Source organism: Populus euphratica, unplaced genomic scaffold (genome assembly GCF_000495115.2).
Source record: "Populus euphratica unplaced genomic scaffold, PopEup_1.0 scaffold1921.1, whole genome shotgun sequence".
In the NCBI taxonomy this organism is placed as follows: Eukaryota; Viridiplantae; Streptophyta; class Magnoliopsida; order Malpighiales; family Salicaceae; genus Populus; species Populus euphratica.
Window position 1 is genome coordinate 1 of NW_011501764.1, and position 27,504 is coordinate 27,504.

The 27,504-nt window shown below is 32.4% G+C and overlaps 4 protein-coding genes across 7 annotated transcripts; 1 reads left to right on the forward strand and 3 right to left on the reverse strand.

Moving 5' to 3' along the window:
* Positions 1–1,915: 1,915 nt before the first annotated feature.
* Positions 1,916–5,520, forward strand: LOC105118403 (protein-L-isoaspartate O-methyltransferase 1-like). The gene is made up of 4 exons (XM_011016347.1): positions 1,916–2,206; positions 3,591–3,861; positions 4,518–4,682; positions 5,052–5,520. The coding sequence occupies exons 1-4, from the start codon at positions 1,949–1,951 to the stop codon at positions 5,300–5,302; spliced, it is 945 nt and encodes a 314-aa protein (XP_011014649.1). The 5' UTR covers positions 1,916–1,948; the 3' UTR covers positions 5,303–5,520.
* Positions 5,521–6,130: 610 nt separating this feature from the next.
* LOC105118404 (28 kDa ribonucleoprotein, chloroplastic-like) lies at positions 6,131–9,354 on the reverse strand. Its single transcript, XM_011016349.1, has 4 exons — positions 8,728–9,354; positions 8,546–8,647; positions 6,716–6,997; positions 6,131–6,400 (listed from the first exon to the last, which is right to left on the reverse strand). The coding sequence occupies exons 1-4, from the start codon at positions 9,262–9,264 to the stop codon at positions 6,338–6,340; spliced, it is 984 nt and encodes a 327-aa protein (XP_011014651.1). The 5' UTR covers positions 9,265–9,354; the 3' UTR covers positions 6,131–6,337.
* A 4,922-nt stretch (positions 9,355–14,276) lies between these two features.
* LOC105118405 (E3 ubiquitin-protein ligase RGLG2-like) lies at positions 14,277–19,169 on the reverse strand. 4 transcript variants are annotated; one of them, XM_011016352.1, is made up of 13 exons: positions 18,867–19,169; positions 18,416–18,479; positions 17,719–17,969; positions 17,303–17,387; positions 17,077–17,217; positions 16,879–16,992; positions 16,696–16,793; positions 15,775–15,854; positions 15,593–15,698; positions 15,369–15,496; positions 15,094–15,277; positions 14,863–14,919; positions 14,277–14,784 (listed from the first exon to the last, which is right to left on the reverse strand). In XM_011016352.1, exons 3-13 carry the CDS (start codon positions 17,944–17,946, stop codon positions 14,704–14,706), a joined length of 1,302 nt encoding a protein of 433 aa, XP_011014654.1. In that variant the 5' UTR covers positions 17,947–17,969; positions 18,416–18,479; positions 18,867–19,169; the 3' UTR covers positions 14,277–14,703. The 4 variants fall into 4 exon arrangements, with proteins under 4 accessions (XP_011014654.1, XP_011014652.1, XP_011014653.1 ...); XM_011016350.1 differs by lacking the exon at positions 18,416–18,479; XM_011016351.1 differs by lacking the exon at positions 18,416–18,479 and having other exon boundaries at positions 17,719–18,004.
* Positions 19,170–22,231: 3,062 nt separating this feature from the next.
* Positions 22,232–25,550, reverse strand: LOC105118406 (cytochrome P450 71A1-like). The gene is made up of 3 exons (XM_011016354.1): positions 25,542–25,550; positions 23,237–23,818; positions 22,232–23,100 (listed from the first exon to the last, which is right to left on the reverse strand). Exons 1-3 carry the CDS (start codon positions 25,548–25,550, stop codon positions 22,489–22,491), a joined length of 1,203 nt encoding a protein of 400 aa, XP_011014656.1. The 3' UTR covers positions 22,232–22,488.
* Between the last annotated feature and the right edge of the window lie 1,954 nt (positions 25,551–27,504).

Below are 27,504 nucleotides of genomic sequence, written 5' to 3' on the forward strand. Positions count from 1 at the left end.
AAACCAATTCCACGGATTTTAATTGATTTAGTTCTTCTCTAATATATTTTTGAGTTAAAGTTTTTCAACCTAAATGAGTTTTCCCTGAATTAGAAGGGCAAGCTATCTCAAAACATGTGTGCAAGTGAAGACTGGGGTGTCCGTAGCTAAATGAGTGGTTTCGCCTTTCTTCACGTGCATTTACTTTTCTTTTCTTCAAAAAAAAAAGAAAGTGTTATATAGGTAAAATATACACAAAACTCAAGCCTACTAGTAAAAAAAGAAATAGTTATTAAATAAATAATATTTAATAATTTCACTCTCTATAAGATTATTCAGTACAAATCATGCAATAAACTAAAACTATATAAAATTTCACTCTTTGGAAGAGGGTTTTTTTATTTTTTTTAAAATGGAATTTCACTCTTTAAAAGAGGTTTACTTTAAATTCTCCCTATTTTTAATGGAATTGAAGACATTTTATAATGTCATTTGATTATTTCGATTTTCTTTATTATTTTTGGTCTTCAAAGTTTATTTATAGTATTGTTGTATTTCAATTCCTAAATAAAGTAGAGGAGACAAGCCATCGAAAATAATCGTTATTTCGAGGCTATTTCGGACCACAATGGCTATTAAAGGGTGCATGGTGATGTATTGAATTCATTATTATCCACAAATACTTCCTTCGTGACTTGGATTTTGGTTAGATGGACGACGGAATACTTTACGCACCCTTAGAGGGCATGCTCGAGATTACGATAGTTATAATAGTTTGAAGTAGTATTTTTTATTTAAATATTGTATTAAAATAAAGTTTTTTTATTTTTTAAAAATTATTTTTTATATCAAATTTTAAAAAATAAAATAAAAATCATTTTAAATAAAAAAATTTAAAATTTTTAAGACCCAGTTTGCATTTCTAAAAACATTCTAAAAATCAATGGCTTTGATAAATTAATATAGAATAAATAAACTTTGAAAAATAACACCCTAGAGCTCCCCAAGTGCGGTGTTTTTTCTTATTAAAAAAATTATAATTTATAACTATTATAATTAAACAAACAAAAGTTTCACGGTTAGCTTAGCTTAGTGGTTGATTTGTTTTTTTTTTTCTTGTATTTTTAAATTGCTTTGATATATTAATATTAAGAAAAATTGATTTGATATATTAATATTAAAAATAAAATTTTAAAATAAAAAATTATTTTAATATATTTACAATAAAAATACTTTAAAATTAATCATCTCAAACTCTCCCAAACAAAATTATTTAAAAGAAGCATACGATTATTATTTTTAAAATACAACGCTTATTAATCATCTCAAACTCTCCCAAAAAAAATTATTTAAAAGAAGCATACGATTATTTTTTTTATAAAAAAACCTTAGTTCTCTCACCTACAATTTCTATAAACCATAATTTCCACCTGTGATTTCTTAAAAGCTTGCAGTGGGAAGTGTGTGTTTTCCTGGCATGCTTTTTGAAAAAAAAAAAATCACCTGTGCTTGTTTGCTATATTTATTTAATTGTGCTAATTTTTTTTTTTTTTAAAGAAGAAGAAATAATTCGCTATTTGGAGTAATAAATGGTTGTTCAGTTTCATCTCTTTTTTGTTGCTTTTTATACACAACTTTATATATAACGGGCCTAGTGCACCTTGGGCAAGCCCTCACAGGATGGGCTAATTAAGCCCAGTATTGCATGGGCTCCTATTGATCACCATTGGCCCAACAAGACAAATGTAGGCCGCAGTAGACGCGGGCCCATAAATAACCTCAGTAAACAAACCCACATATTTCCTCTCCTGTCGGTCTAGAAGCATACGCGTCACCCATATATCCTAATTAGCTGACGAACTGACAAGTGTTTTATTTTTATTTTGTTTATCGAAAAAAGAAAAGTAAACTAAGGGAATAAAGTCATAAACGATAAAAACATCATTCAAAAAAAAAAAAAAAAAGATAGATGCCCATGCTTCTTATGTTTATGCATGTGTCTCTATCCCTCCCAGCAGGAGTAATAGCGTATGGTTTCCGCAATTGTTCGCCCCCTCTTAAGCGTCTTTTAGCTCACAGGAACACCACCAACCTTCACCATTACCATCATCTTCGCCGTCGTAACAACACTATTCCACCTCAACTTAACACTCTCTTCTCTTTTAATTTTTTCCCAAGCAACCTTAATTGTCTACTCACGGGTAATTCTCTTTTTTTCAGGATGGAGGTAAAACACTATTCTCTCTTTTTATGTCCTTTATGTGTTTTGAGTGTTAATAAATGATGGACCATCTACTAAAGTAGAGAAATGATTGTTTTTGTGGTTGTATTACAACAAAGTAGTGAGCTTTATTCTTTTTAGCTATTTTGTTGAATTTAATATTTTGTTTGTTTGATGTTTTCGGAATCTTATGTTTTTAATGGATTTTTTTTTTGAAGTATAGAAATGAGCTATTGTGTTTGTATCAGGAGAAATACATGAAATTGTTTTTTTTGTTTTGAGATACACACATATTTATAAAATATAGTGGTCTATTTTTCTTGTTGATCACTACTTTCTGTGAATTTGTTGATGTGTATTTTCTTCCTTTTCAAATTTTCTTTCTTTTCCCATAAAACCTTACTATTTTCATTACTGAATTGATGGGTTGCTATGTTCACATTTGATTTCTCTAGTGACGAATTTGTCTTGTAATAGAATTCATATGATCTGGAGTTGTAATGCCGGGGCATTGTTCCTTAAAATTGGCTATCGAATGGTTTGACAGGCAAAGTTGGTTGGTAGGGCGAACTAAAATTCATTCGCTAATCACTTTGTTTAGAATGCAAGTAGAAATGCAACGCAGTGGTTATGAGTAAGTTTAGGCAACACTTTTAAGTTATACTGTTCTCAACAGAAAGATAAAAGTATCCCTCATGCAGGTTGGTTTCAGCTATGGCTGCTTGACTCATCACCAAATACATTTTTAGGTTTTGAAACAATAGAATCCAAGGGCTTTGAGTTTTTACTTGAAGTATCTTTAAAAAATAGTTCTTGATAAAGTTGTAGAAAATAGGATTTGATGGGTTTGCTTATGCACAAAAGTATGGTGACTTCAGATTGTTGTCTTGTGAAAGAACTTGTTGAGATGAGTTCTCAATAAATTCCAACCCTTTTTGGGATGTTTGAGGCACATAATTTCAGGGAAATCTATTTCAAGTTCGGTGAACATACTATGTCCAAATAGCTTTTGCTATTGGGGCTCATTACTTTTTTACTAGGGGTACACAATTTTGCACTAGCCCAGGTTCTTTAGACCTAAAAAGTCAGCCCATAGCCATCTCTGATGTGGAGGTTAATCATGAGAAGATATTTCCTTCGAAAATATCAGCTCCATGCTATCTACCCGAGGTTAATGCATTCTTGTGTCTGCCTTGTAAATAGTGGTGTTTATTGCCATGCTTCCTGGTTGCAGCAGCGCTGCTGATATCAGCTGCTCTTATCTATATATGAAGAATTGAGCTTTTATGTGGTTATCTGTATATGAATGATTTGTGCATCCTGTTAGACATGAGTGTTATCATATTTTCGTTGGAATAATGCTTTAAACATTCCTTTCGGCAATTTCCAGCGATTCTGGTCTGGGAGTAGCATCAATAAAAATAAAGCATTGGTGGAGCATTTGCAGAATTGTGGAACGATCAGTTCTAGAAAGGTCTCTGAAGTAATGGAAACAATCGACAGGGCTTTGTTTGTCCCAGCTGGTACGCCTGCTTATGTTGACATTCCCATGGCAATAGGTTACAATGCCACCATTTCTGCTCCTCATATGCATGCAACTTGCCTGCAGTTGTTGGAGGAGAATTTGAAGTCTGGCATGCATGTCCTGGATGTTGGCTCAGGTTCTATTCTCATGCATCCATTATTTTTCCCACCTGCAAAAAATCTTTCAAACTGCTTGATAAATTACTTTTACCAACTGTTTCTCAGGGCTGGGTGTATAGGACCCCTGAAGAGTTAGTGTTAACCCACAAACATGATGATTTTAGCTGTGTGAAATAACTAGGCATTAAGCATATAAAAATATTGGATAATGCTTTAGTTTGTGATGCTGAACAAGTTTAGGATCTTAATCTGTGTGACCAGATATTCCTAGTTTGATCTAAGCAGGGTTTCGAAACAGTAAGGGAATTTTGATTTACAAATCCTGATTCATCAAGGAAGTGGACTATAACTAGTAAATTTTTAACCACAAAAAGCAAAGCAACTTTAGAAATCTGTTTTAATTTGCTCATTTTCTCTAAATTGTTTCGATTGCTTTTTACTACAGTCCATTGAACTCAATGGTCTTGATTATTGTCTCCAGCTGTGCAAGCTTTTGGGAGACTGCAGGGATATTACTAACTTGTAAACTTGTTCAACAAATCAGCATGCTTAGCATGGCTGTAATGCAGTAGATTCTTTTAGAAAAATGCGAGTCACATGAATTTATTGTTCTAAAAAGTTTCTCTCTGCATGCAATCTAATCCTGTGTCTCTCACTTTGTTTACTTTTGAAGGGACTGGGTACTTGACAGCATGCTTTGCTCTGATGGTTGGACCACAAGGTCGTGCTGTTGGTGTAGAACATATTCCAGAGCTGGTTGATTCTTCCATAAAGAATATCAAGAAAAGCGCAGCAGCTCCATTGTTGAAAGAAGGTTCCCTCTCAGTTCATGTTGGTGGTATGTTTTGAACCTTGCAAATAATAATATGTTTTCCTACAACATATTAAATGTTTTGTAGGCTAATCTATTGGCAGCAACAGAGCAATAACTTTAGATTTTCACGTCACTTATTAAGGTGAAGATTATTGGGAAAAAGGGCAAATTGTAGTAGGAATTCATACGGAAGTCTTCTTTTTTAATTTTTGTTAGTGTTCTATATCCTGTAAGTAAAGCTCATTGAGAATGGATTTCCCTGACAGTTTTTGTTTGTTTAACTTGATGTGCTTGCTGAAACACGTTGAATTCTCCACTGATAAATTTTCCAAAAGAAACCAGCTTAAAAAAATGTTAGTAACTAAGCTCTGATGCTAATGTTGCTATCTGTAGATGGAAGACAAGGTTGGCCAGAGTTTGCTCCATATGATGCCATTCATGTTGGGGCAGCGGCACCAGAAATCCCACAGCCACTTCTTGATCAGTTGAAACCTGGTGGCAGGATGGTGATTCCGGTTGGTAACATGTTCCAGGATTTGAAAGTGATTGACAAGAATGAGGATGGTTCCATTAGTGTTCGTAGTGAAACTTCTGTCCGTTATGTCCCTCTAACGAGTAAAGATGCCCAATTGCGGGGTTATTAGGCGCCCTATTGCGGGGTTTTCGGATGTCTTTTTTTGTAGGTGAAGTGCTGGTTCCACCAGAGTGTTGTTTTGGATTTGTGCGTATGTACGAGATTCTGTCAAGCATGGTTTTGACAAACCCTCCTAAGCTCCTGCATTGATGGAGTTGTAAATAGTAGATGCTGATCATCTTATGTTTATATCATCTCATTTCAAGACCTTCAGCTTACTTTTCAGAGCAAGCATCTGTTTGTGCATCTATTATGACAGGTCGTCCTTAGTAGTTGCCTTTCCAGTTGACAGGCATTACCCGCAACATGATTAAATTTCCTGTCCTAATTTGCAGCGGAACTTCAGGCATGATTTTACTCGGAGAAGAGCTGGCTTAGCACTCAAAGAAAAAAGTTCAGTTAGCTTGCCTTTCCCTTTTTCATGGGTGTCCGATTTGATATTACTAGTAGTATCCATATTTCAATTGGAATCACTAAACTCATATAGAGCTTCTTGTTAGTTGTTTTTCGAAATAATATATATATATATATATATATATTTTAAATTTATATTTTATATCTGATAAGTGGATGTTTAAAATATCTAAAAATATCAGTATAGTAAAATTATTTTTTATTAAATCTTAATTAAGGTGGTTCTTTAAAGATGAATCCATAATTTTTTTTTATAGAGAAGCACAAATGCCCAGAATAAAAACAGGTACAAACCATGTCACCAGCAAGCACTGAGAATAGCCAGTCAATGAAACCAAGTTTTAAGTCAAACGTCCTCGTTGAAAAGCTTGGCCTAACAAAATTCAGTACCCAGTTACTAGTTTCATTTTCTCAGACTTGATGCTGTGCCAACAAATTAAATATTATCTCATAGAGCCCAATGTACTCGAATTTGCGCAACAATTTTTAAGGAACTAGTTAAGACAGTTCAAGTACAAAACTCCTAGTGAGCTTCGCTTCCCATGCAACTGGCTAAAAAAATTAATACCACAAAACTGAAGAAAAAAACAGCAAAAGAAGGGTGGGGGGCATCTATTTAATTCATATTACTTCAAAAGGTGCGCCTTGGTCTTTCTTCAGCAACATTTACCCTGATTGGTCTCCCATCCAGATTCTGCAAAACCAGAAGCTCATGTATATCATGGAACAGAAACTTGAAGGGCACTTATACAATAGACAAAGAACTGATCTAATGTTTCATCTATTTGTTCTCCAAACTATAAGTTCATGATATTGAAATAAATTGATGGCAATCTTCTAAATATAATCCGAAGCTCCAAATCATCAGCCGCCTATCTTTCATTCTTTCTTTGTTTTACTTGCATGAATCAACCATGCTTATAGTGCGATTAGTTTCTTTTCCACATACAAAAATTATGAATCTAAAAAATTCAGCATTGTATTCCACAATAGTAAGCACTTCTCATACCTGTCCATCAAGTGCAGCTATGGCATCATTCAACTCGTTCTCCGTGGACATAGTTACAAAGCCAAAACCACGTGAACGGCCAGTCTCCCTGTCAAAAACCACCCGAGCACTCACTACTTTACCATGCTCGCTGAAAATTTGCTCCAGGCGGCCACTATCCACATCCCATGGCAGGTTGCCCACATAGATTCTATACCCAGGTTCAGACACACGAGGAGGACGCTCAGGCCTTGATCCTCTAGGAGCTGCCTTATTTACAGTTAGAAGCCTTCCATCTAAATCCTGTTCAATATAGAATCAAAAAGAAAACAGCTTGGTTAATGGGAAAATATTCATGGTAAGATTTGAAGATTTCATATCAGTTATGAACTGATTAACAAGCAGAACATCTACCACCAATGTTAATCTTAAGAATCAACTCTAACAAAGAGTAATGGCAAAGCATAATACACCATGCCCAGTATGATGGCAATTCTCAGGCAAAGATGGGGCGCAGGACTATTGATGCAGTTGTAATTTTATTCTCTTCGAACAATCCCATAACCAAGGATACTTTCTCAATAAATAACATGCTTGTTTTACTAGATAAGCAAGTTCTCAACCTTTCCAGTAGTATTACAGAGTTAAACAGCATGTTGTGCAAAAATCACATGAAACTGAAAGATTACAGCATAGCTTTATGAAAACAACAAGCTCCAACTGAAAACAGTGGACAAACTCAAAAAAAAAAAAAAAAAAAAGAAGCAAAAGGTTTGTGGCCAACAATATTTTTCCTGTAAACTCTAATTAGCATTATCATGTCCTATTTCCACACCAATTCGTTATTATTTGCAATGTACACCACCCTTATTTGCAAATAAAGTGGACTCGCCAAACAAAATTGCTTTCGGGTATCACGACATTCTGTCTGATTGTATATTCAGATGATCTAACACACCACTCTCAACTCTCTTCACTGTTGCTACTTTCACTTCTAAACCCAAGAAACTCCTGCCACCATGTCACATGCTGCAATTGAACTGTCTCTTTAATAAACAGTTAGATTTTATTTTTGTTGCCTCCTACTCAAGCAACCACAATTCTTGTTCACAATTTAGCATTACTTATGCAACTGCTTGAATTTCAGTCATATGAGAATCCCACCTCAGCAACCAATAACAGTTCAAACAGCACATCTTGTAAAATATCTTTCTGTGCTGCCCATTTCATAAAATCCCTCACGCTCTCCATCCAATTCCATTAAATAAAAATCATCTCAGACCCTCAAGACTATCCATGACATGTAACGTGTTTTTCTACTCAGTGAGGCAAACCAGACAACTCACCCTTACAAAATCAAAAGCTATCCAATTACGAATAACAAGTCTTTCTACCCTGTGAGGAACATCCAGACATCCTTACTCCAACTTGATCAAAGGCTATATGATTCCCATTTTCTATAGCAGATATACTCAATGCAACTATTCTCCTGAAAGTAATGTTACTTCATCTCCTATAATTAACATCTTTATTTGAACCCCACATGAATTTTATCTTCAAAATGAAAAAAAAACAGTAACATTACACAACCAAAAAAAATAATTCTCTTCTCATATTATACAAAATACTCAGCCATCCGAACCTAACAGGTTGCTCAATCAGCAATGACACTTCCAAAAATCCAGCATCTTTCTTCTTCTAGCCATAAAGGCATAGAAACGACATCTCCCACTCTGCCCACTCCCTTTCACTCATTTCTAGCAACTATCATAAGTTTATATATAGTTTTAAATCGTCCCAAACCACACGTAGCCAAAAGTTTTTTTAAAAAAAATATAGGAAGAAACTTACATAACGATGAAGCATTTCCACAGCCTTTTCGGATTCCTCAACAGTACTCATCGTCACAAACCCAAACCCACGACTTGTATCAGTTTCCCTGTTGTAAATAACCTACAACACCACAAAAAATACCTCCATAAAACCCTTGAAACACTCTAAAACAAAAAAAAAAAGCAAGTGCATTTATTTACCTCAGCAATCTCAACAGTTCCAGCTTGTTCAAACAACATAGCCAACTTCTCACTGTCAACATCATAAGGCAAGTTCCCTACAAAAATCTTAGCTTCCTCTGGTGGCTCTACAAATCCCCCCTCGTCACCACTCTCTCCTTCACCTCTAATAGCTTCGGTAGCAGCTGCATCCTCTCCTTCAGCCTCCCAATCAGATACTCTACCTTCAAAATCATTACTTTCTTCATTTACCCAATTGGATTCTCCTTGTTCTTCTTGCTCCGATTCAGTTAAAGTGATAGTGGTGTTGTCTTCTTCTTCTTGTTGAGCCCAATCCGAGGTCTGAGTTACAAACGGGATTGTTAAGGAGAAATGGGTTTTGGGTTTTAGAGAGAAAGGTGATAGAGAGGGGGGGTATGAGAGCTGGAGCTTGCTGGGTCTTTGTGATATAGGGAGAGATTTAAGTGGGGGTTTCGAAGTGAAAGTTGAAGGGAGTGAACAGAGGCATGTTTCTGCCATTAAGAGGGGCTTGAAGGTGAAAGCAGATGCAGCAGACATTTTGAGAGAGAAATAGAGAGAGGAGGGGAGAGCTGGAATAGGAGAGGAGTGGAGGGGGTTCAGAGGGGTTGAGGATAAGAGGCAGACTGGGAAGAGGAGAGGGTTTTTAAGAGGAGGCAACTTTATTTCTTTATTTCTTTTAATTATTTTTATGGACTGAACTTTTGGGCCTCTTGGATTAGGTAATGGGCTTTCTCAAGATATTTTATGGAATTGGAGGGCTGTCTTTTTTAACAGACGACTTGTCATTTAAGTTGAAGACCAGCAGATAAGCAGTATGACAATTGACTATGACATGGTGTAGCAGGTCCAACGGTGCACAGAAAAGCTTAGCTAGCATTTATATTTGATTATGAGAAAATATGTTTTGGTGTTTTAATCCTGGGTGGTAAAAAGCTTAATTGTGTTCTTTTTTTAATTTAGTATTGAAATGAGAGATGAGTTTAATATAAAAATTATAATGGTTAATGATAGAGTTAGGTTTAAGAAAGTGATACTATACCCTAACATATTCATTAAAAATTATTCAAAATTTTTTATGTATGATATTACTATTTTGTGTCAAAAGCTCAGGGATATTTCTAATATTTTATATATGAGCTTAGGAAACTACAAGACCATTATAGTTGTTTATATTAGCATTTATGGTGACATAATTTTTAGAGAGATAAGTTTATAGCACTCCGTGACAAAAATATAAATTCTCCTATATTATAAGAAATGTGTTCAAGAATTAGTGTATTCTCATGTCTAAGTCTTTTGCGATAAAGAGCATCTGAACAAAATTAAAACCCAAAAGAAGATTGATGATAATAATCATTCTTATAAATAGGGTTTGTTAAAGAGTGTTTATTCTTTTAAAGAGTTGGAATATCATGTCTTAGGTTAACTTTGTAGACCTATTATATGTAATAAATTTAGAGTTGTGTTGTGTTTGAGTGTGAAGTTGTTCTTATATTGTTAAAACAATATTATTGAGTATTTATACTTGATGGAAGAGTTGTTAGAGATCTAGAGGGGTTGCATTTTCCATGGTAGGGAGGTTAAGTATTTTCTCATGTTCTAAAGTTTTGTCAGTCATTAAAAAAATTTTGGTGAGAAATAAAATGAAAATGAATTAGCCTTTTGTTTTGGTTTCTACAAACAAGATTATTGATAAAGTCAATGAAAAATTTCACAAATAAATTGAGCTTTTTCTAGTTGTATCTTAAGCTCATGAGATGATTTCTCAAGATGTTCCTGAAAAACCAATCCCTCGTGGGAATAGGGGACACTCCAATACATAAGTTAATAAATGTATGAAGAGAGAATAATGTGTAGAAAAATAAAAATAAAAATAAAAAAAGTTTAGGGAGTAGAAATTTTTTTGAAATGGTATAAGCTAGTCACTTTATTTGTTATATGATTAGAGGCACCTGAATCAGTGATTCAAAAATTATACACAATACTAGCAACTAAAATAATTTTAAATGCAGTCAAAATACCTTTTAAATTCTCTTGTGATAGATAAGTAGAGCTTGTTAGGAAGCCAACAAACTTACCAAGAAGAGTCGTGGAATCTGAATTGCTCGACACTGTCAAGCTAACATCACTTTTTTTCTTAAGATAAGTAGCAAAATCATTAAGAAGGGCAGTCGGGTTGGTAGAAAAATCTACCATACTACTCGAAGAAGAATTATTAATAGGATGAGTAGCAATATAAGCTCTACGTTCATAGCCCTTTTAGAATCTCTCTCTTTCTCTCTTTTTTCAAAATTAGGCTTCAACTATAAATGAAGGATCTTGCACTGCCCGATTGTGTGTCCAAGATTATGACAATAATTTCACTTCAAATCTGGTCACTTCCCTTTATAAGGTTTGGTATTCCTCATTTATCTAGTAACAACATAGGTATAAGTTTCTGGCAGAGTGATTTTTAGCTCTAAATTCATGACCTTGTTATAAGGTTCTTCTCGTTAAATGGTAACACATATACTTGTAAGAGATGAGAGATCAGAATTCATAAGAACTTAACTGTAAAGGTTTTCATAATCTAGACCAAAACTAGATAACAATTAAAAAATCTTGTGTTTCTTATCTTGTTTTTTCAACATGATAGCATCAATAGTGTGAGGATGATATAATGCAAGTTAACTCTATATACGCTTCAACATTCCAAACAATTATATATAAGTCTTGGCATCTTGCTGCAGATTAGCAAGATCCCTTTTGATTTGAAAAACATGTGCTCTATTGTTTTGATTTCTATACATTTCTTTCATAGCCTCTTAAAGATCCAATGAAGATTTCAAATAGCTGCATCTTTCATCAATATTGTTCTTTATATAAATTAGTAACTAAGACATAATAAGTTGATCATTGCATTATAGGTTTGTGAGGAAGGATCATAGGGTTTAATATGGTCATTAACGACACGACTAAAAGATTGATGTCTTCTCTCAAGTGCAGGAGTATCAAAGTAATAAATAACCTGGCAAGACCGGGCTCGAACCACAGGGAGGTTAATTGTACAAATTATAAACAACAACAACAATAACAACAATAACAACAATAATATTAGTAGCAATAACAATAATAATAATAATAATACTAGTAGTAGTAGTAGTAGTAGTAGTAGTAGTAGTAGTAAAGAAAAAGATGAGAACTTTGAGATGGAATATTAATGTAAGGATTAAATAATGATAACAATAAATGTCAAGGTTAGAGGATCCACTAATGGTATGTCAAACAAGTATAGTATAAACTCTTATTATTCAATTGAAAACCACACACAAAGGAGGTTCCAATCAGATTATAGATTGTTAAAATGATTATATTAGTCATCTTATTCTATTAATGCTAATACTTGTAAATCTCGTCAAGCATTTATGATTATAACTTATGTTAATAACAAATCAAGTTCCTTTCATAGCTCAAGTGTCAGTTATACCATACAATATGGGCTATGAAAGTGTCAAACATTTGTTGTACCAAGTGTTATACAACATAAATCAAGATTAGTCATTTAACAAGCAAAGTATTAAAGAGTGAACAAGATAACAAATATAAAACATGTTAGTATCAAACATTAAAGTCCATATTGAATTTACATTATACTTATTCTTACACCATTAATGTAACATTTTCATCTTGACATAATAAACTTAGCTAAATATAATGAAAGAAAGAAAAATAAATAAACAAAATAAGAACATAAATAAGATAAAAGTTAACTAAGTAAATGAAAGGCATAAACTTACTTTATATTAATGAAAGCAAAGCATAAACATTATAAAAAATACAAAGAGAGAAAACAAGAGCATGATCTTGATCTGGAAACCAAGATGTCTAAATGCATGGCAAATGCCTCTTTTTATAGGCCAAAATTGGAAACTATTAATTTGATGACTAATTGATGAGTGGGTGACCAACTCTTGACTTGGTGACAATCCTTATCTTCTCTTGTCTGCCCAAAACGTTATTGATAACGTCAAAATTAGAACCACTTAAAAACATAAAAGTTGTAAGCAATTGTCTCAGTTATCTTGTGTAAAAACTTTAGATCATGTAGACTTCTAAAACTCCAGATATGGGTCAAACACTGAATAGTGCTCGGGCTGGAGGACAGATTCAGACTTCTTTATTGTTGCTCCAATTTGGACTTGAAAATAACCTTTTTAGATCTTGGGCTCCATATAAAAGTTGTAGTTCTATATCTTACCTTTCCATCCATATAAAGTAAGCCTAAATCTGAGATTTACAGCTCCAGATATGACCCAATTATCGAACAGTATTTCGGTTTAGACTGCACCGGCATCTCTATTCTAAGTTTGGCCATCTCTTTATCATTTCAATTTCAGCTTTTAAATTCATCAATCAATCCTTTCATTTATATGATAGGCCTGCATTTAAAATAAACATTTACTATAAATTAAAGGTATCTTATATTATTAGATATGTTATTATAAAGCATGCTTTAATTAAGGAGTTATTGATACTTCAAGTGTAAAATAATGATATAAAACCTTGATAAAAATACACTTTTAAGTTCTAATTAATTAACATAACTAAGTTTGGACCTTTTACTGAGAGCAATTATCATAGCTTTGATTAAGGAAGATAGTTAAACTCATTCGACAGTATATTGAGCCTAGACATTAGTTTGGATTATTTGGTTCTTCTTTCAAAGTATTAGAAGGCTTGTTAATGCCATTAATACCAACAAACTTAAAAGAGTTTTTCATAGTAAACTTTAAATAAAATAGAGGTTAATCAAAATCTACTCTAATACCATGAAAAAAAGAGTGGAATAGAGTTGTTAATATTATGTATTGTATTGTATATATACATATAAAGAATAAGAGATTAAGAAAAGAAAAGGTGCTAAGAATCTTTTTTCTGTAACCTTGACATATCTTTCTCCTACAATATTGACATATTAAGTATGCATATCAATCTTTAAAGAATCTGTGTATATTTAACTTTCCTTCAATAATATACAAGGACATCCACATTCATATTAAAAAAAATAAAATCCTTACAATCTCTTGTAGGATTTAAATTAAAGTTAATTATTTTCTGTTTGATTTGATTTTTATTAAAAAAATAACTAAAACCAGTTTTTTTTTAAAAAAAAAAAAGAAACCAAAACTGGTTCAAACAAACCAGTTTCGATTATTTTGAGGAAAAAACCGATTCAAACCAATTTAGCTTAGTTTTTTTAGTTTAACTCGGTTTTTCGGAAAAGTTGAAGAAAACAAAAATTGGTCTAAGTTTTATCATAATATCCTCAAAAAAATCTTGCTTTCTTTTCTCTTAATATATCCAGACAAGTAAAACAATATTTCTCTCACTTTCTTAAACCAAAAAGTAAAAGAAAAAATTCCCTTCTCTTCTATTTTTTCTTAGTTTAATTTCCCTTTTTCCCCTAACAATTTCTAATTTCCATACAAACTGTAGTTGATTAATCCTAATTAATTTGTTTTGCTGAACTATACGGACTAAGTTATAAATTACACTAGTTCATATCAATCTTACGAATCAAAAAACGAATTGCTTGTATTTGGTCTCCAACTGGACCCTGAATAAGCATTGGAATGGAAACAAAATATTTTGGTGAAACCTTAAGAAAGAGGAGACTTAAACAACAGACAGCACTGCAACAATCATAGTATTTAATCAAAATACGTCTGCAACTACTAATCAAGGCTGTCGGCTATGAAACCAGGCTGATCAAACTACATAGCTAATCAGGATGGCTAATGGCAATGAAGATGGAAAACTGTTTTATTTACAGGGCAAAAGATCTTGTGAAAACTCCTTCCATCTGATCTCTCATCCATAGACATAACTGCAATGAACTTGGAGTTGCAATAATGACAACTGAGAGATAATGTCTTGTGACAAGTACTGAATCTTTTTTTTTTTTCGGTTCTTTCGAAGAATGCCAGTAGATACCATTTAATAGAGCTTTATTCTGGTGTGGATGGTGCTGCGACAAATGGGGCATGACTGGAGATCTTGACCACAGTCACAGCATGTCTGCAATTTAAATAAAGCTTAACATAAGATGCATCCTATCTATATGCTAGAGAGATATAGAGAGAGAAATATATTTACCTGATGTCCACAACCGAAGGCCATATCCTTAGGGTCGGCGAGGCAAATGGGACAAAGCTGCTCATGTCAAGAAGTACAAATTCATTACTCTCACTTCGGATAAAACATTGTAATCTTGATCCAAGAGCAAATGCACTAGCAAGACTATAATCAGGAAGCTAGCACAAAGTGAAACGAAAGAAGTCTTTTAAATATTAATTCAGCAACAGAAGGGTATGAAACTGTGAGTACATGATTATCAGAAGCAGAACTTGCAGGAAGTGCTGTGCCAACCACATCATGTCTGCCAGAAGAAGATGCACTTGGACGAGTGCTGCTTGATTGGGCAGGTTTTGGTTTTCTGAATGAAGTTGAACCAGCACCATACTGGGGAGGGGGAAGAGGAACCCTATCTATAGCCTTCCCTTTAGTAGCACTGATAAAGCAATGAAATAAAATACAATTTGCATTCTGCATTTCAAGGGCAGTATAAACCTTCTGCGAAGTGTAGAGAAGTTGAAAGTTACCCCATAATATTAAGCTCTAGCGTTGCTTTATACTGAGAAGGTATTTCCATCAAAGCAGCAAGAGAAAACTCCGCTTCTTTTCTGGGTCGGTCCATGTTCTTTGACATTATTTCTGTAAAATTCACAAACTACAAAAGGTAGCATTTTCCCAGTTTAGCACCTACCAAGTACAAGTTAGGGAACCACAAAACTTGCAAATAAAAGTGAAGATAAAAACTTCTTGCCTGGAAATTGTCAAATGCCCGAGCAGGGATGTTATCATCAAATTCCTTCATCATGTCCCAGGGTCCATCTCCAACCCCAACTAATATAATGGACAAGGGGTACTCACTGGAAACTAACAAGTACATCAAAACAGGTTATGGGAAAGAAAAAATTACTTACGTGACAAGGCTAAACATTTTACCTTGCTTTCACAATTGCTTCAACTGTTCTCTTTTCCTGCGGGCTTAGATGGCCATGCTCAGTGTCAACACTTCTTGTCACCTGTGGCAACCCATAGATCATGTAATCAATCTCAAATAGATGAAATAAAAGTGACCATGTGTGAAATTTGGACAACATATTTTGATGTTGAAAGTAATAGATATTGAGTTTGGAAGAAATTTTAATCAGAGTTGCTATAATTCTAGTTTTTTGAGGTCCAAACACCAAACCTAGTAATAATAAGAGATCTCACTTGCTTTATGATTTTTCTGGAAATAATAATCCCTTTGGTCAATCAGGAAACTCATCTGAGTTATTCATTAGGATGTTTGGTAAGACCAGCTATAAAACCTGAGTTGCTGCCTGATGCGCTAAACAGCTAAATTCCACAAACAAAATAACCAGACAAGAAACTCTGGCATTGCCATTGAACCATTGGTCCAGTGATTAAGGACTTAAAAGCTGAGACTTAATGGTTAAAGTGCCATTTCAAATCACCCCAACTGGAAAATATTCAAAAGAAAAAAGAAAACAAACAAAAAGAAACTCTTACAATTCTTCTTTTGATCATATTTCCCTGAACATAATATATTCCACTAACAGCAAGAATGCTCAGTTAAAAAACATGAGACTTGAAATACAGCTTTCTCGCCTGAAACTACATCTTTAATAGAAGTTTATGGCCAGCAATCAAACTTACAATTACACTAGAACAAAGTAGTATCTTTTCTAATTATTTCAAATGCAATGCAGTTGAAACCAATTCTACAGAAGGTTTGAAATGTCATATATTCAAATGGGATTAAAAGGGTGAAAAATTCATATCAGTTGCACACTTATGCTGGTGACTCATCGCAAACTATGAAATATATATATATATATATATATATAAAACAATTACCTGTCCATCAGCTATTATAAGTAAAACATGGTACTGGCCACCACTTCGCTCAACTATAGTAATAGCCATTTCAATGACAGGAGCAAAAGATGTTGGTCCTATCACAAAACAAAAAAGTGAGAGAAATCAGCAAGCAGAAATGCAACTGAGAAAGAAGCTAAAGAAGGGGGTTAAATTTGCAACCTGCAAGTCGTAGACAGGGGACCAATTCTCTATAGCGTCTCAAAACTTCTTCAAATCCATTACAAAACCTCTCATCCGGATAAAAACTGAAAACTTCTTGGTCATGTGTTGATGCTGATATTTCATAGAATTATATTTATAAGTTATAATGAGGATTAAAACTTTTAACTGTCAATGCACGCTTGTTCTGAGAAATACCATCTCCAAACCCAAAACAGGGTATTAAGTTATCCTCATCAAAGGAAGATAGTGTTTTTCCTATGATATATATTGCTTGTTCATAAGGATTTTGATCATCCCCAATGTGATGCAAGCTTCTGTGGCTGAATGACCTTGCACCTAATATTTAAGCAGGCTAACAAATTAATGCAAGTTGGAAAAAGAAAACACCAAAGAGCTTGAATCTGCACGTTTGAGGTCAAACCTGTCCACTCATTGCTTTTTGTGAAATCAATACCCACAATAAGATTTGAAGACTCTAAGCCAGCACGTGCCAGGGCTTCAGTAACCTGTGAACAGGTTGATTGTGGCACAAGATCACTCTTTGTAGCAATAAAATGTTATCATAATTAACATCAGAAAGTTGATATTTAGTTATTTTCATAAGAGATTAATATCTTGGTTTTGATAGAGTGATTCAACCTGTCACTGGTAATAGTAAAAAACATAGAATAAAATAAAAATCCCAGCTTCAAGCAAATTTTCTTCCAAGCGAAGCAAATCTAAAACACATTCTCAATGGTAACATCTTCCATAGTTTCCAACAACTATTTAGTTAGGTCGTCCACAACTATAGCATGGAAATGATGATATGCAGAGTAATAAGAAATAATATTTCACCTGCACCAGGCTATTGTAATTATCATCTATCTTTGAATACTTTCTCTCCAACCTCCTAGAATTTGGTGCTGGATCACCATAGCTCTGAGGTGGGGGTGCATAGTGCTGGTATTGCATATATTCTTGGCCTGGTTGAGCATATGGTGACTGGGGATAGCTGTGATGGCTCCATGAGTGTGAACTAGAAGGATGGCGAGAGCTTGAACGTCTGGAGAGTATCCCACCCATTAATGCTATAAACTATCAATTATCTGCAACTCCAACGAATGCAAAAACAATTCACTCCCCGAATAGAAGAAAATGAAAAATTCGTCATAATGGGAACTGAGTAGAACAGGTCCTTCAGAAACTTTTTGTTCTCAAGCTTTCTTCATATGAATAAAATACTTTTCTATTCATTTAAAAGTCTTAAAGTCTATGATAAGACTAAAACAAATTCTAAGAAACGACTTGAGAAAAAATATAATAGAAAGCCAATTGAACTCCTGATTATACGATTAATTTCCCTTTTAGTCCCTCAACTACATTGTTTAGAAACAAAATATTGTTTCAGGAAGAAAATGTTTCCAATAGCCACAAGCAACAAATTTCTAGGAAAGCAAGTATTAGCTCATAGTTTCAGAGGCTGAAATTCAACAAAATGAATTTGAATTCGAGGAAATTCATGCATGCCAAACAAAACAGGTCAATGTCTTACAATTTCCAAGTTTTATATCTGCTATTGAAGTGGGACCTGTCAAAGCAACTGCAAAGTTTTTATCCTGATGCAGAAGCAGATCCATTTAGTCAAGACAAGAGGCTCAAGTGGGTCATCCTAATTCTTCAAAAAACAATAAAAATTTAAACTTGTTTTGCATTATCGAAGCAGTATTTTTTGCCACAGAAAATCTAATATCGAAGACTTTTCTCATCGGTGACTAGCCAAGAAAAACAGTTCCAAAATTCTTACCTGAAATTGCAGCATGCTTTTTACTACTCCTCCATAATTCACACCAGTTATCATACAAGTTTACAGTCACCATCTACATTCACAATCTACATTCACTATTCAAGAGAATCTCATGCTTTCCAAATTCTAGACTGGCCCATGTTAGAATTCAGTAAATCCAGTTCAAGGAAAGAAACAAGATTTTTAAACTAGACGTTACCTTAACAAGAGTTGAGCTTCCACGGCATTAGTTGTTGGGCGTAGATTGATACGGACAAAAGCTGAGAAAGATATCAGTGGCGGAGAAGTCCATGAGAGATAGAGAGGTGGTGGAAATGGTTGTTGGGTTCAAGTTGAAATGACAAAGGAAGGCAAAGTGGGCATGTTGTTGTTTACTGCTTTGGAAGTTGATTGGTTCTTGGAAGTTTCCCTGCACTTACTGTTCCTTGTTATTGTGGCACAGTGACACCCCAGCTCTCACTTGTTCATTTATCTCTCCGTGTTCCCATTCAATCTCCGGACTTCAGTTCCGCAATCAAAGTGAGTTTGCTTCTGAAAAATGTCAGAAAAAACATCTTTTTAAAAGTGATTTTTGATTATTTTTTAAATGAATTTCGATGTAAATACATTAAAAATATTTAAAAAAAATACTTAGAATAATATTAAAATAATGTTCTTTTTCGTCTAGATTGGATTTTGTTTTTACTTGTTTTGACTTTAAAAAATTATTTTAATATTTACCTATTATCACACAAAAAATTTGCTGCTATAATATATTTTTTCAAAGTCTTAAAAAATATTTACCCACATCGTGCAACACAATTTTTCTTGTCGAGAAACACCACTCACTAAATTTTTTCACTAATTACATGAGAATTATAGCGAAGTATTGCAATACTATTCATTATAAGACATTTGTAACTCCACTCTCAACTCATCAAATGATGTTATTGCAGTATTACTTTTTATGAAAAAGATATCAATATCTCCACTTATGATATTCTCCGTTGACCATGAGGCTTTCTATCATTATTTTATTTTTGGTAAATTACACATCATGAAAAAATTATAATAAGTTGGAATAAGATATATAAAAACTATACTTGAAGTGTTAAGCCAGTGATATGAAGGATTTGTTTTCTTTTTTTGCACCTGGATTCAAGTTTTATTATGCACGTTTGTCACCCCCGCAGTGCCTTATATGTTCATTAAGCTTGCAGGATATTCAGTAAGTCGTGGAATTAATCGTGATGTGCCCAAGCTACCCCGGACCCCTGCCTATATATATATATATATATATATATATATATAAACAACCTCTAGTCGGTAAGTAAAAAAATATTCAATATTTTTAGGAACCATAAACAACCATCCAACACTTCTAATAATCATAAATAAATATACAACAATTCTATGAATCACTAAGAGCTATTCAACAATCCAACAAGTTCACACAAAATACCCAACATTTATAAATATACTCTCTTATATTTTTATTTTCTTGTACATTATTTTCCTTCTATATTTTACTAACTTAAACATGTCAGGGTTTTATATTCTAACATAAAATTTATTTTATAGAGAAAATTGTGGCTTGATAGATATGTCCAACCACTCCACGACCCAAGATCACAATTGTAGAAAATTCAATCTATTATAGGTTTTCATACTTTATTAGTGATGTTATATATTGAAAAATGAATAAAAGCTACTCTATTCCTTTTTAGTCCTCGTATATTCTTTCTATAGTTTACAAAAATTTAGGACAAGGGAGAATAACTAATCTATCCATCATAAAAATTCTAACCCCTTCAAATCTCCATTAACTCATTCAACAATGTTATTCTAGTCATATAAAAATAACTTTACTCATTCCATTGACAAGAAATACAATACAATTTCATTATACATGCGCAAAAATAGCTCTAATTCCATGAAAGAACATGATAAAACAGCCAAAATAGACACAACACCTCAACTTTACGAAGAAGAAGATCTCGTTATAAAAAGTACTCCTTAATGATTTCTAGTTATGGATGTAACTGTCAAATTAATCTTTTTTCTGAGTCTCGCTCACATGTTTTTCATTATAAAATACCTAGACGCAATATTAGAATAACTCTTAAGAGTAAGAATGAACACCATTCTTACAAAAAAGGAATTTTCTATTTTATTAAAGAGTATTATACACTCATTTCTCTAAAGATTATGTGGCCACAAAAGCTAACTTGGATAATTAGAATTACCTTATAGATCATAAAAATCATATATAAAATGTTAAAAACATTCCTACCAAAAAGGAAATTTGTAACTCAAAAAAGTGATACAATATGCAAATTTTTTTCTAGTTCTTTTCATAGCTTTGCTAGGGTGTGATATTACAATCTTAAACTTAACTTCATTATTTGGTCTTCGTAATCTCTATATTAAGGTTACCTCACATAGAGAATATCTTCCTTGTTGTAGCAATTAACTTTTATTATTTATGTTTGTATTATATGTTATAGTATATCAATTTTATATTTGGTTCCCTTATTTATATCTATATCTAAACCTTTTTTGCAATAAAATATTATTTTGTGTCATGAGGATTTTTCTTAACCAGAGATATGGAAAATAAAATTGGAGACATGAAATAAATTTATTATCACTAAACAATAATATGAAGTCTAAATGGAGATTAAATCATTATTACAAAGAAGAAACCTGCTATTTCACTTTAAGTACATTTTCAAATGATTAGAGTGTCAAACATGAGGGAGGATTTGTTTCCCCTCATGTCTTGTGTGCTAGATTTAATCACTCTCGCTATTTTAATAGGTTATTCTATTTTTAAGCTATTTTTTCTTTTTCTTTGTCATAACCTAGTTTCAAACCCCTCCTATTTATTTTATAAAAAGTGTATATTTTTTTATTAAAAAATCAAAAATAAAAATTTAAAAAGACCAAAATACCATAAAAATAGCCAAATTAGGATGTTTTGACAAATTAGGATGAAAAAAGAAAGAAAATTAATGTTGGAATCCAAACTTAACCAAAATTGAAATAATTAATTAAGTCTGAGGACTTAATTAAACTTCTAATAGGTTTATTTGACTTATATAAGGACTTAATTAAAAAAATTAAATTTAAAATTCAAATAGGCAAAAATTTAAAGAATTAATTAAGTTTAAGGACTTAATTAAATTTTTAATTGGTTTTGTGGATTCAAATCAAGTTTCAACCTTTCTTGGTTTTTAGTTTGTGGGCTCTTTTTTTAATATGGGTTGTTAGTTAATTATCTTTTAATTGTTTGATTAGTGAAGGAGCATGGTACAAATTGATAAAAACATTAAATTGAAGTAAATAAGAGGCATGGCTACAGCTAAGAAAAAATAGGATGCTCTGGTATTATTTAAGCCATCTTATTTATTGTTGTTTATGTTAACGTAGTTTAATCTTGGACTCAATTTTTATATTCTCGAAGTGTATTCATTGAACACATGTATAGGGTAAGTTTATGATCATATTGCTTTAATTGTGGAGATCTTCTAAATTCAAGTGATGTGCTTTAAGATTTTAAGTTTGATAAATGCGTATATTAGGGAAGGAAAAGTAAAGATTTTTTCACTAAGGGAAGTTGGGTATGTGGAATAAGCTTGATGGGACTAGTTTTACATGGATTTCTTCCAAGTATTGCAGTGGAAGAGGGTCCAAGTTCCAGCAGCAAGGACTAAGGCAGGGGTTAAGTCGTGCCCAAGCTATGCTTTCTTTTATAAGCAAACCACAAGTAGTAACTTTTATTCGGAAAGAAAATTACAGATTCTAGTTGACAGACTAATTAAATCCAGACACTTCTTGCGTCAATCGAAGTGCGGTTTTGCAATGGCATGCAGGGGAACTGTCCTGTGCATTGAGATGCCAAAAGCTTCTGGATTGTCTATATCCTTCGCTTCGAGACCAGGAGGAAGCTTCCCATCAAAGCTGTGGAGGAGTTGAGCTAAGGCAATTTCAACGGTTGCGCCTCCAAATGTGATCGCTGGGCAGCTTCTTCTACCTGCTCCCAATGGTATCAGCTCAAAATCTTGCCCCTTGAAATCTATACCGCTGCCCATAAATCTTTCTGGTTCAAAAGTTTCTGGATTTTCCCACAGTTCTGGATCCCTCCCCATTCCCCAGTCATTGACATAAATCCGAGTTTTAGCTGGAATGTTGTAGCCATCAATTATAACATCTTCTAAAGATTCCCTTGGGACTAAAACTGGAGCGGCAGGATGTAACCGGAAGATCTCTTTGATAATAGCTTTCATGTAGTTCAGCCGGGGCAGATCACTCTCTTGCACCACCCTTCTGTCTCCGACAACACTTCGTACTTCAGCTTGTGCTTTCTCCATGACATGAGGATTCATGATAAGCTCTGTCATTGCCCAATCAAGGGTTATGAAGGTGGTATCTGTTCCTGCAGCAAACATGTCCTGCAACAATAGAGCAATAGATATACCATTTAGTTGTAAGTTGTGTGCAAATGAACTCATCTACAAGTAATTTGATGCTTGGAACACTGAAGTTGAAGCCTTGAAGTATAACTAGACCAATAACATCTTCACTGACCAAGATGACAGCTTTAATGTTATCCATGGTGAGAGGGATTTCAGAAGATCCATCCTTCTGAATATCAAGTAGAATGTCAACAAGGTCCTTCTTCTGCTCTTGTTTTCCCTTAGAACTGCGGTGCTCAGCTATCACCTCATCGAAGAACTGATCAAACCGTCTGAAGGTGTACTGGAGTCTCGATTTCATTCCAGTTAGACTGTGCACAAACTCCATCGAAGGGAAATAGTCTCCAAGACTGAATCCTCCAAGCAGTGCTTGAAAATCGTCAAGCATCTTTTGGAACCCGTGCCGATCATACTCTCCCCCTCCAGAGAAATCCCTTCCCAGCGCAATCCGACAAAGAACATCATTGGCATATAGTGCAATCATCGAGCTTAGATTGGTGATGCCAGGACAAGATCCCGCAATCCGACGAATCAAGCGAGCAACTTCTTCTTCTCTAACGAAGCTGTACCAACGGACACGCTTGGCGCTGAGCAGCTCAAGTATGCAAATTTTCCTTATATTCCTCCAGTAAGCACCATAAGGAGCAAAACCAATATCAGTGCAACCATAGAACAAGTGTTGGGCAGAAAAGAGCTGCGGACTGCTGGAGAATACAAGATCATGTGAAATATTACAATTATTTATGTTTTTCAAAATTTATTCTTATGCTATAACTATAATATTTTAAGTTTATTCATGATTTATTTAAAAAATTAAGTTTTAAATGCACTCTGTTTTTCAGGACCTGAAAGTTATTGTTCATGCAATTTACGTCTATATAGGATTACGTTCACCTGGTTCCATTCACATTTAAACACAAAAAAAATATAAAAAATATTTACAGACACAAAAGTATATATTAGTAAATAATAACAATAAAAATAAATGATACCACACAACACACAATTTCACAATTAACAAAATCATGGTGTGTGTATATATATATTTATTTATTTATATTGAAGATAATTTTTACAAGGGTATGCATACACAGAAAATAGTGATGACATCCAGCTTTAAATATTTTTTTTAAATATAGTTATAGTTATTTTTTAAAATATTTTTATATTTAAATAATATTTTTTAGTTTTAAAAAATTATTTTTAAAATTAACATATCTAAATAATTTAAAATATATAAAAAAAAATTAACTTTTAATAAAAAATTATACTCTTTTAAAAATATGGATTGACGTGTATTTTCAAAGGGAATATATAACAAGCATCTAATACTTTGTGGATAAAAAATTAACGATTTTTGTGGATTAATTATTTTACATTAATACAATTAAAAATGATTAACAACATTATTAAAAAAAATCAATAAGAAAAAATGAGTAAGAAGTTGATGATTTTTTTAGATTAATTATTTGTCATTTATATATTTATACAAGTGAAAAAAAAAGTTATCAAAGATATATGATGATTGACACAAATCTACCATTAATAACAAATATGAAATTTTGTCACTGATTAATTTTAGGTCAGATAACCTGATAAAAAGAATAACATCTTAAAAATTAAAAAATCAATCACATACAATAAATAATTTTACATCTTGATTACACTTATGTTTATAGAAAAAATAATAATTATAAGAGATAATATAACTGGTAAAATTATAGATTTGTTTATAAATAATTATAAATATAAATTTTTTAAAATTATTAAAAACTTACGTAATTATTAATTTTAAAATTTATAAAATTAATTAAAATATAAACATATTGATTCAAATACTTATATTACTAAATAAATAAATAAAATTCATTATATCACAATGGATATAAGTTCAGATAACTCTCAACTTTTTCTCCAATCACATCGATCACCAAATCCTCACAACACCAGTGAATGTTTTACCTATTAAACTCTCTGAATAGATTTACTTTAGCATCGATTTCATGGTAATTTTTTTTTCAAGTCCAACTTTGTTTCCTCTAGCATCAAAGTCATTAATAAGGTTTATTCAAGAAAGACATGGGATTTAGTCATCCACAATCAAAGTCCAAGATGCAACAAACTTCTATAAAAACTATATATTTAAAGGGTATTTACGAGTATGACAATAATTACTTTTTAAAATATATATTTTAAAATATATTAACACAATATTTTTTATAATTAATTTTATTTTCAAGTACAACTCTGTCTATTGTATAAAATGTAAAAAGTTTAAAAGCTATGGAAATGACTAGCAATTGTTTGGTATCAGAGCTTTTCAAGAAAAGGAGCCAGTGACTCCTCTAAGCAACGTTTTAGAAATGAATTTTATTAAATTATTATTAATTCTATATTAATAATAAAAAAATTATTACCATAACCATTATCATTTATGTTATTTTATATGATTTTATTATTTAATTATCATATTTAAATTATTTAGAATTTAATTGAAACATGTTATAAATTATATTCTTTTAAATTTTAAATATATTTACTTAAAATTAATATTTTTTTATATTTTTAAATTAATTTGTTGGGTTGATGTTAAAAATAATTTTTTAAAAGTAAAAATATTTTATTTTAATAAATTTCTAAACAAAAACTACTTTAAATCACAATCGCTATCACAATTCTTAATATTGGAAGTCTTGAATTCCTTTTTTTAATTAAATTTTACATCAAACTCTTTATATAGATAAAAATATTTTTCATTTATATTCTCTGATACATACCATAAAAACATATTCAAAGAATGTTGGCAAATCTAGTGTCATAACCCAATTTTGGGTTATTCCCCAATTTTTATCCATGTTTTGATAAATTTTTGGGAATAACTCAAAATTGGGTTATGACATCTAGTATACGCAATTATATTATAAGAAGTTAACTTTCTTTTTTTGGTTTTATTTACAGTCTCTTCCCTTTTTTTTTTTAGCCTTAAGTTTTCAGACTCAAGTTTCCCTTTCAATATTCCATTTCTCTCTTCTCCCAAGCTAGCAAACCCTTTCAAACTTGGATTAAATATGTTTAATATTATTATTTTCATGATTATTAGTATTGTTAATATAATTATTAATAATTTTTTAAAAAAATATTATTACCATTAAGAAAAAATCATATATTTAATTTGAAGAATAAAATTAAAAATTATTGGCTCATTGACAAACTAGCAATTGGATCACTTTCTTTATTTTTTTCACCCTTTTTTCATTTTCATTTATTGGGAACTTTTATCCTGCTCAATAACTACTTGGATTGTATCACCTCTTTCATCATTGAGTTGGTGATTTTGAGCCCGTTTGAAGGCATGGGTTAAAGGCTCAGTTTGGATTCCAATCATTGAAGTCAATAATAATTTTAATGATGCAAAAAAAATTATAAATTTTGTGATAGTTATCTCATGTTTCCTCTCTCATACATACAAATCTTTACAAATATTATAATTTCATAAATATCAATACCAGCTTAATATGTTGTCACGTTTAATGGAGCACCTAAACAAAAACTTAAATAAAAAGAATGTTCCTTGGGCATAATGCAATCATCTTACATGGCTTGTGCTTATTTGTAGGAGGTTGGTGGAAAGGTTGAGGAGAAGTTCTCGAAAGATGCAGACCTTATTGTTGTATGCCAGAGAGGATTGAGGTGAGCTCTTAGCTTAATAATTGTCGATATCAATCTATCAATATGTATTTGTAGGAGTAAATTTGGCATTTTATGTTTGCCCTGATTCTTGTAATTCCAGAAGAATCATTTTATTCTAGTTACATGTCAAGCAAGACTGTTATACAATATGTGGACTGCACAATGTAACTTATCACTGAGTCAAACATGATGCTGTTTGATTTTATATAACTAGGATAGATATACGATACCACTCAAACATTTCAATCTGATTCATTTCATAGACTTGAGCTTTATAGCTTTATAGCATCTTATGCAATAATTTTATTTAAAGGAGTGAACTTTTAGCTTAAGTAACATGGGTAATTGTGATAACTTCTTGATATTCTCTAAATGTTCAAGCAATAGTAAACACATTGATTGGATGATCAAGGTGAGAATTTCTTTCTTTTTTAATGCAGCATAGGGAAACCATGAGATGCACACTGATATATATTGAAACTCGATGACTTTAAGGGAATTGGTGGGCAATTCTTTTCTTTGGCTAATCAAGTAAAGAAATGTTTAGTGATTCAAAACAAGGATTTTGTCAGTGAAGGCCCTCAACCTTGTAAGTTTGCTAGAATTGGAATTGATGGGCTTTTTGAATTCCTGGGGCAAGCCTCGTCTTTACTACCTTTTAGTATCTAACTTTGCAGGGAAAAAGTTTGT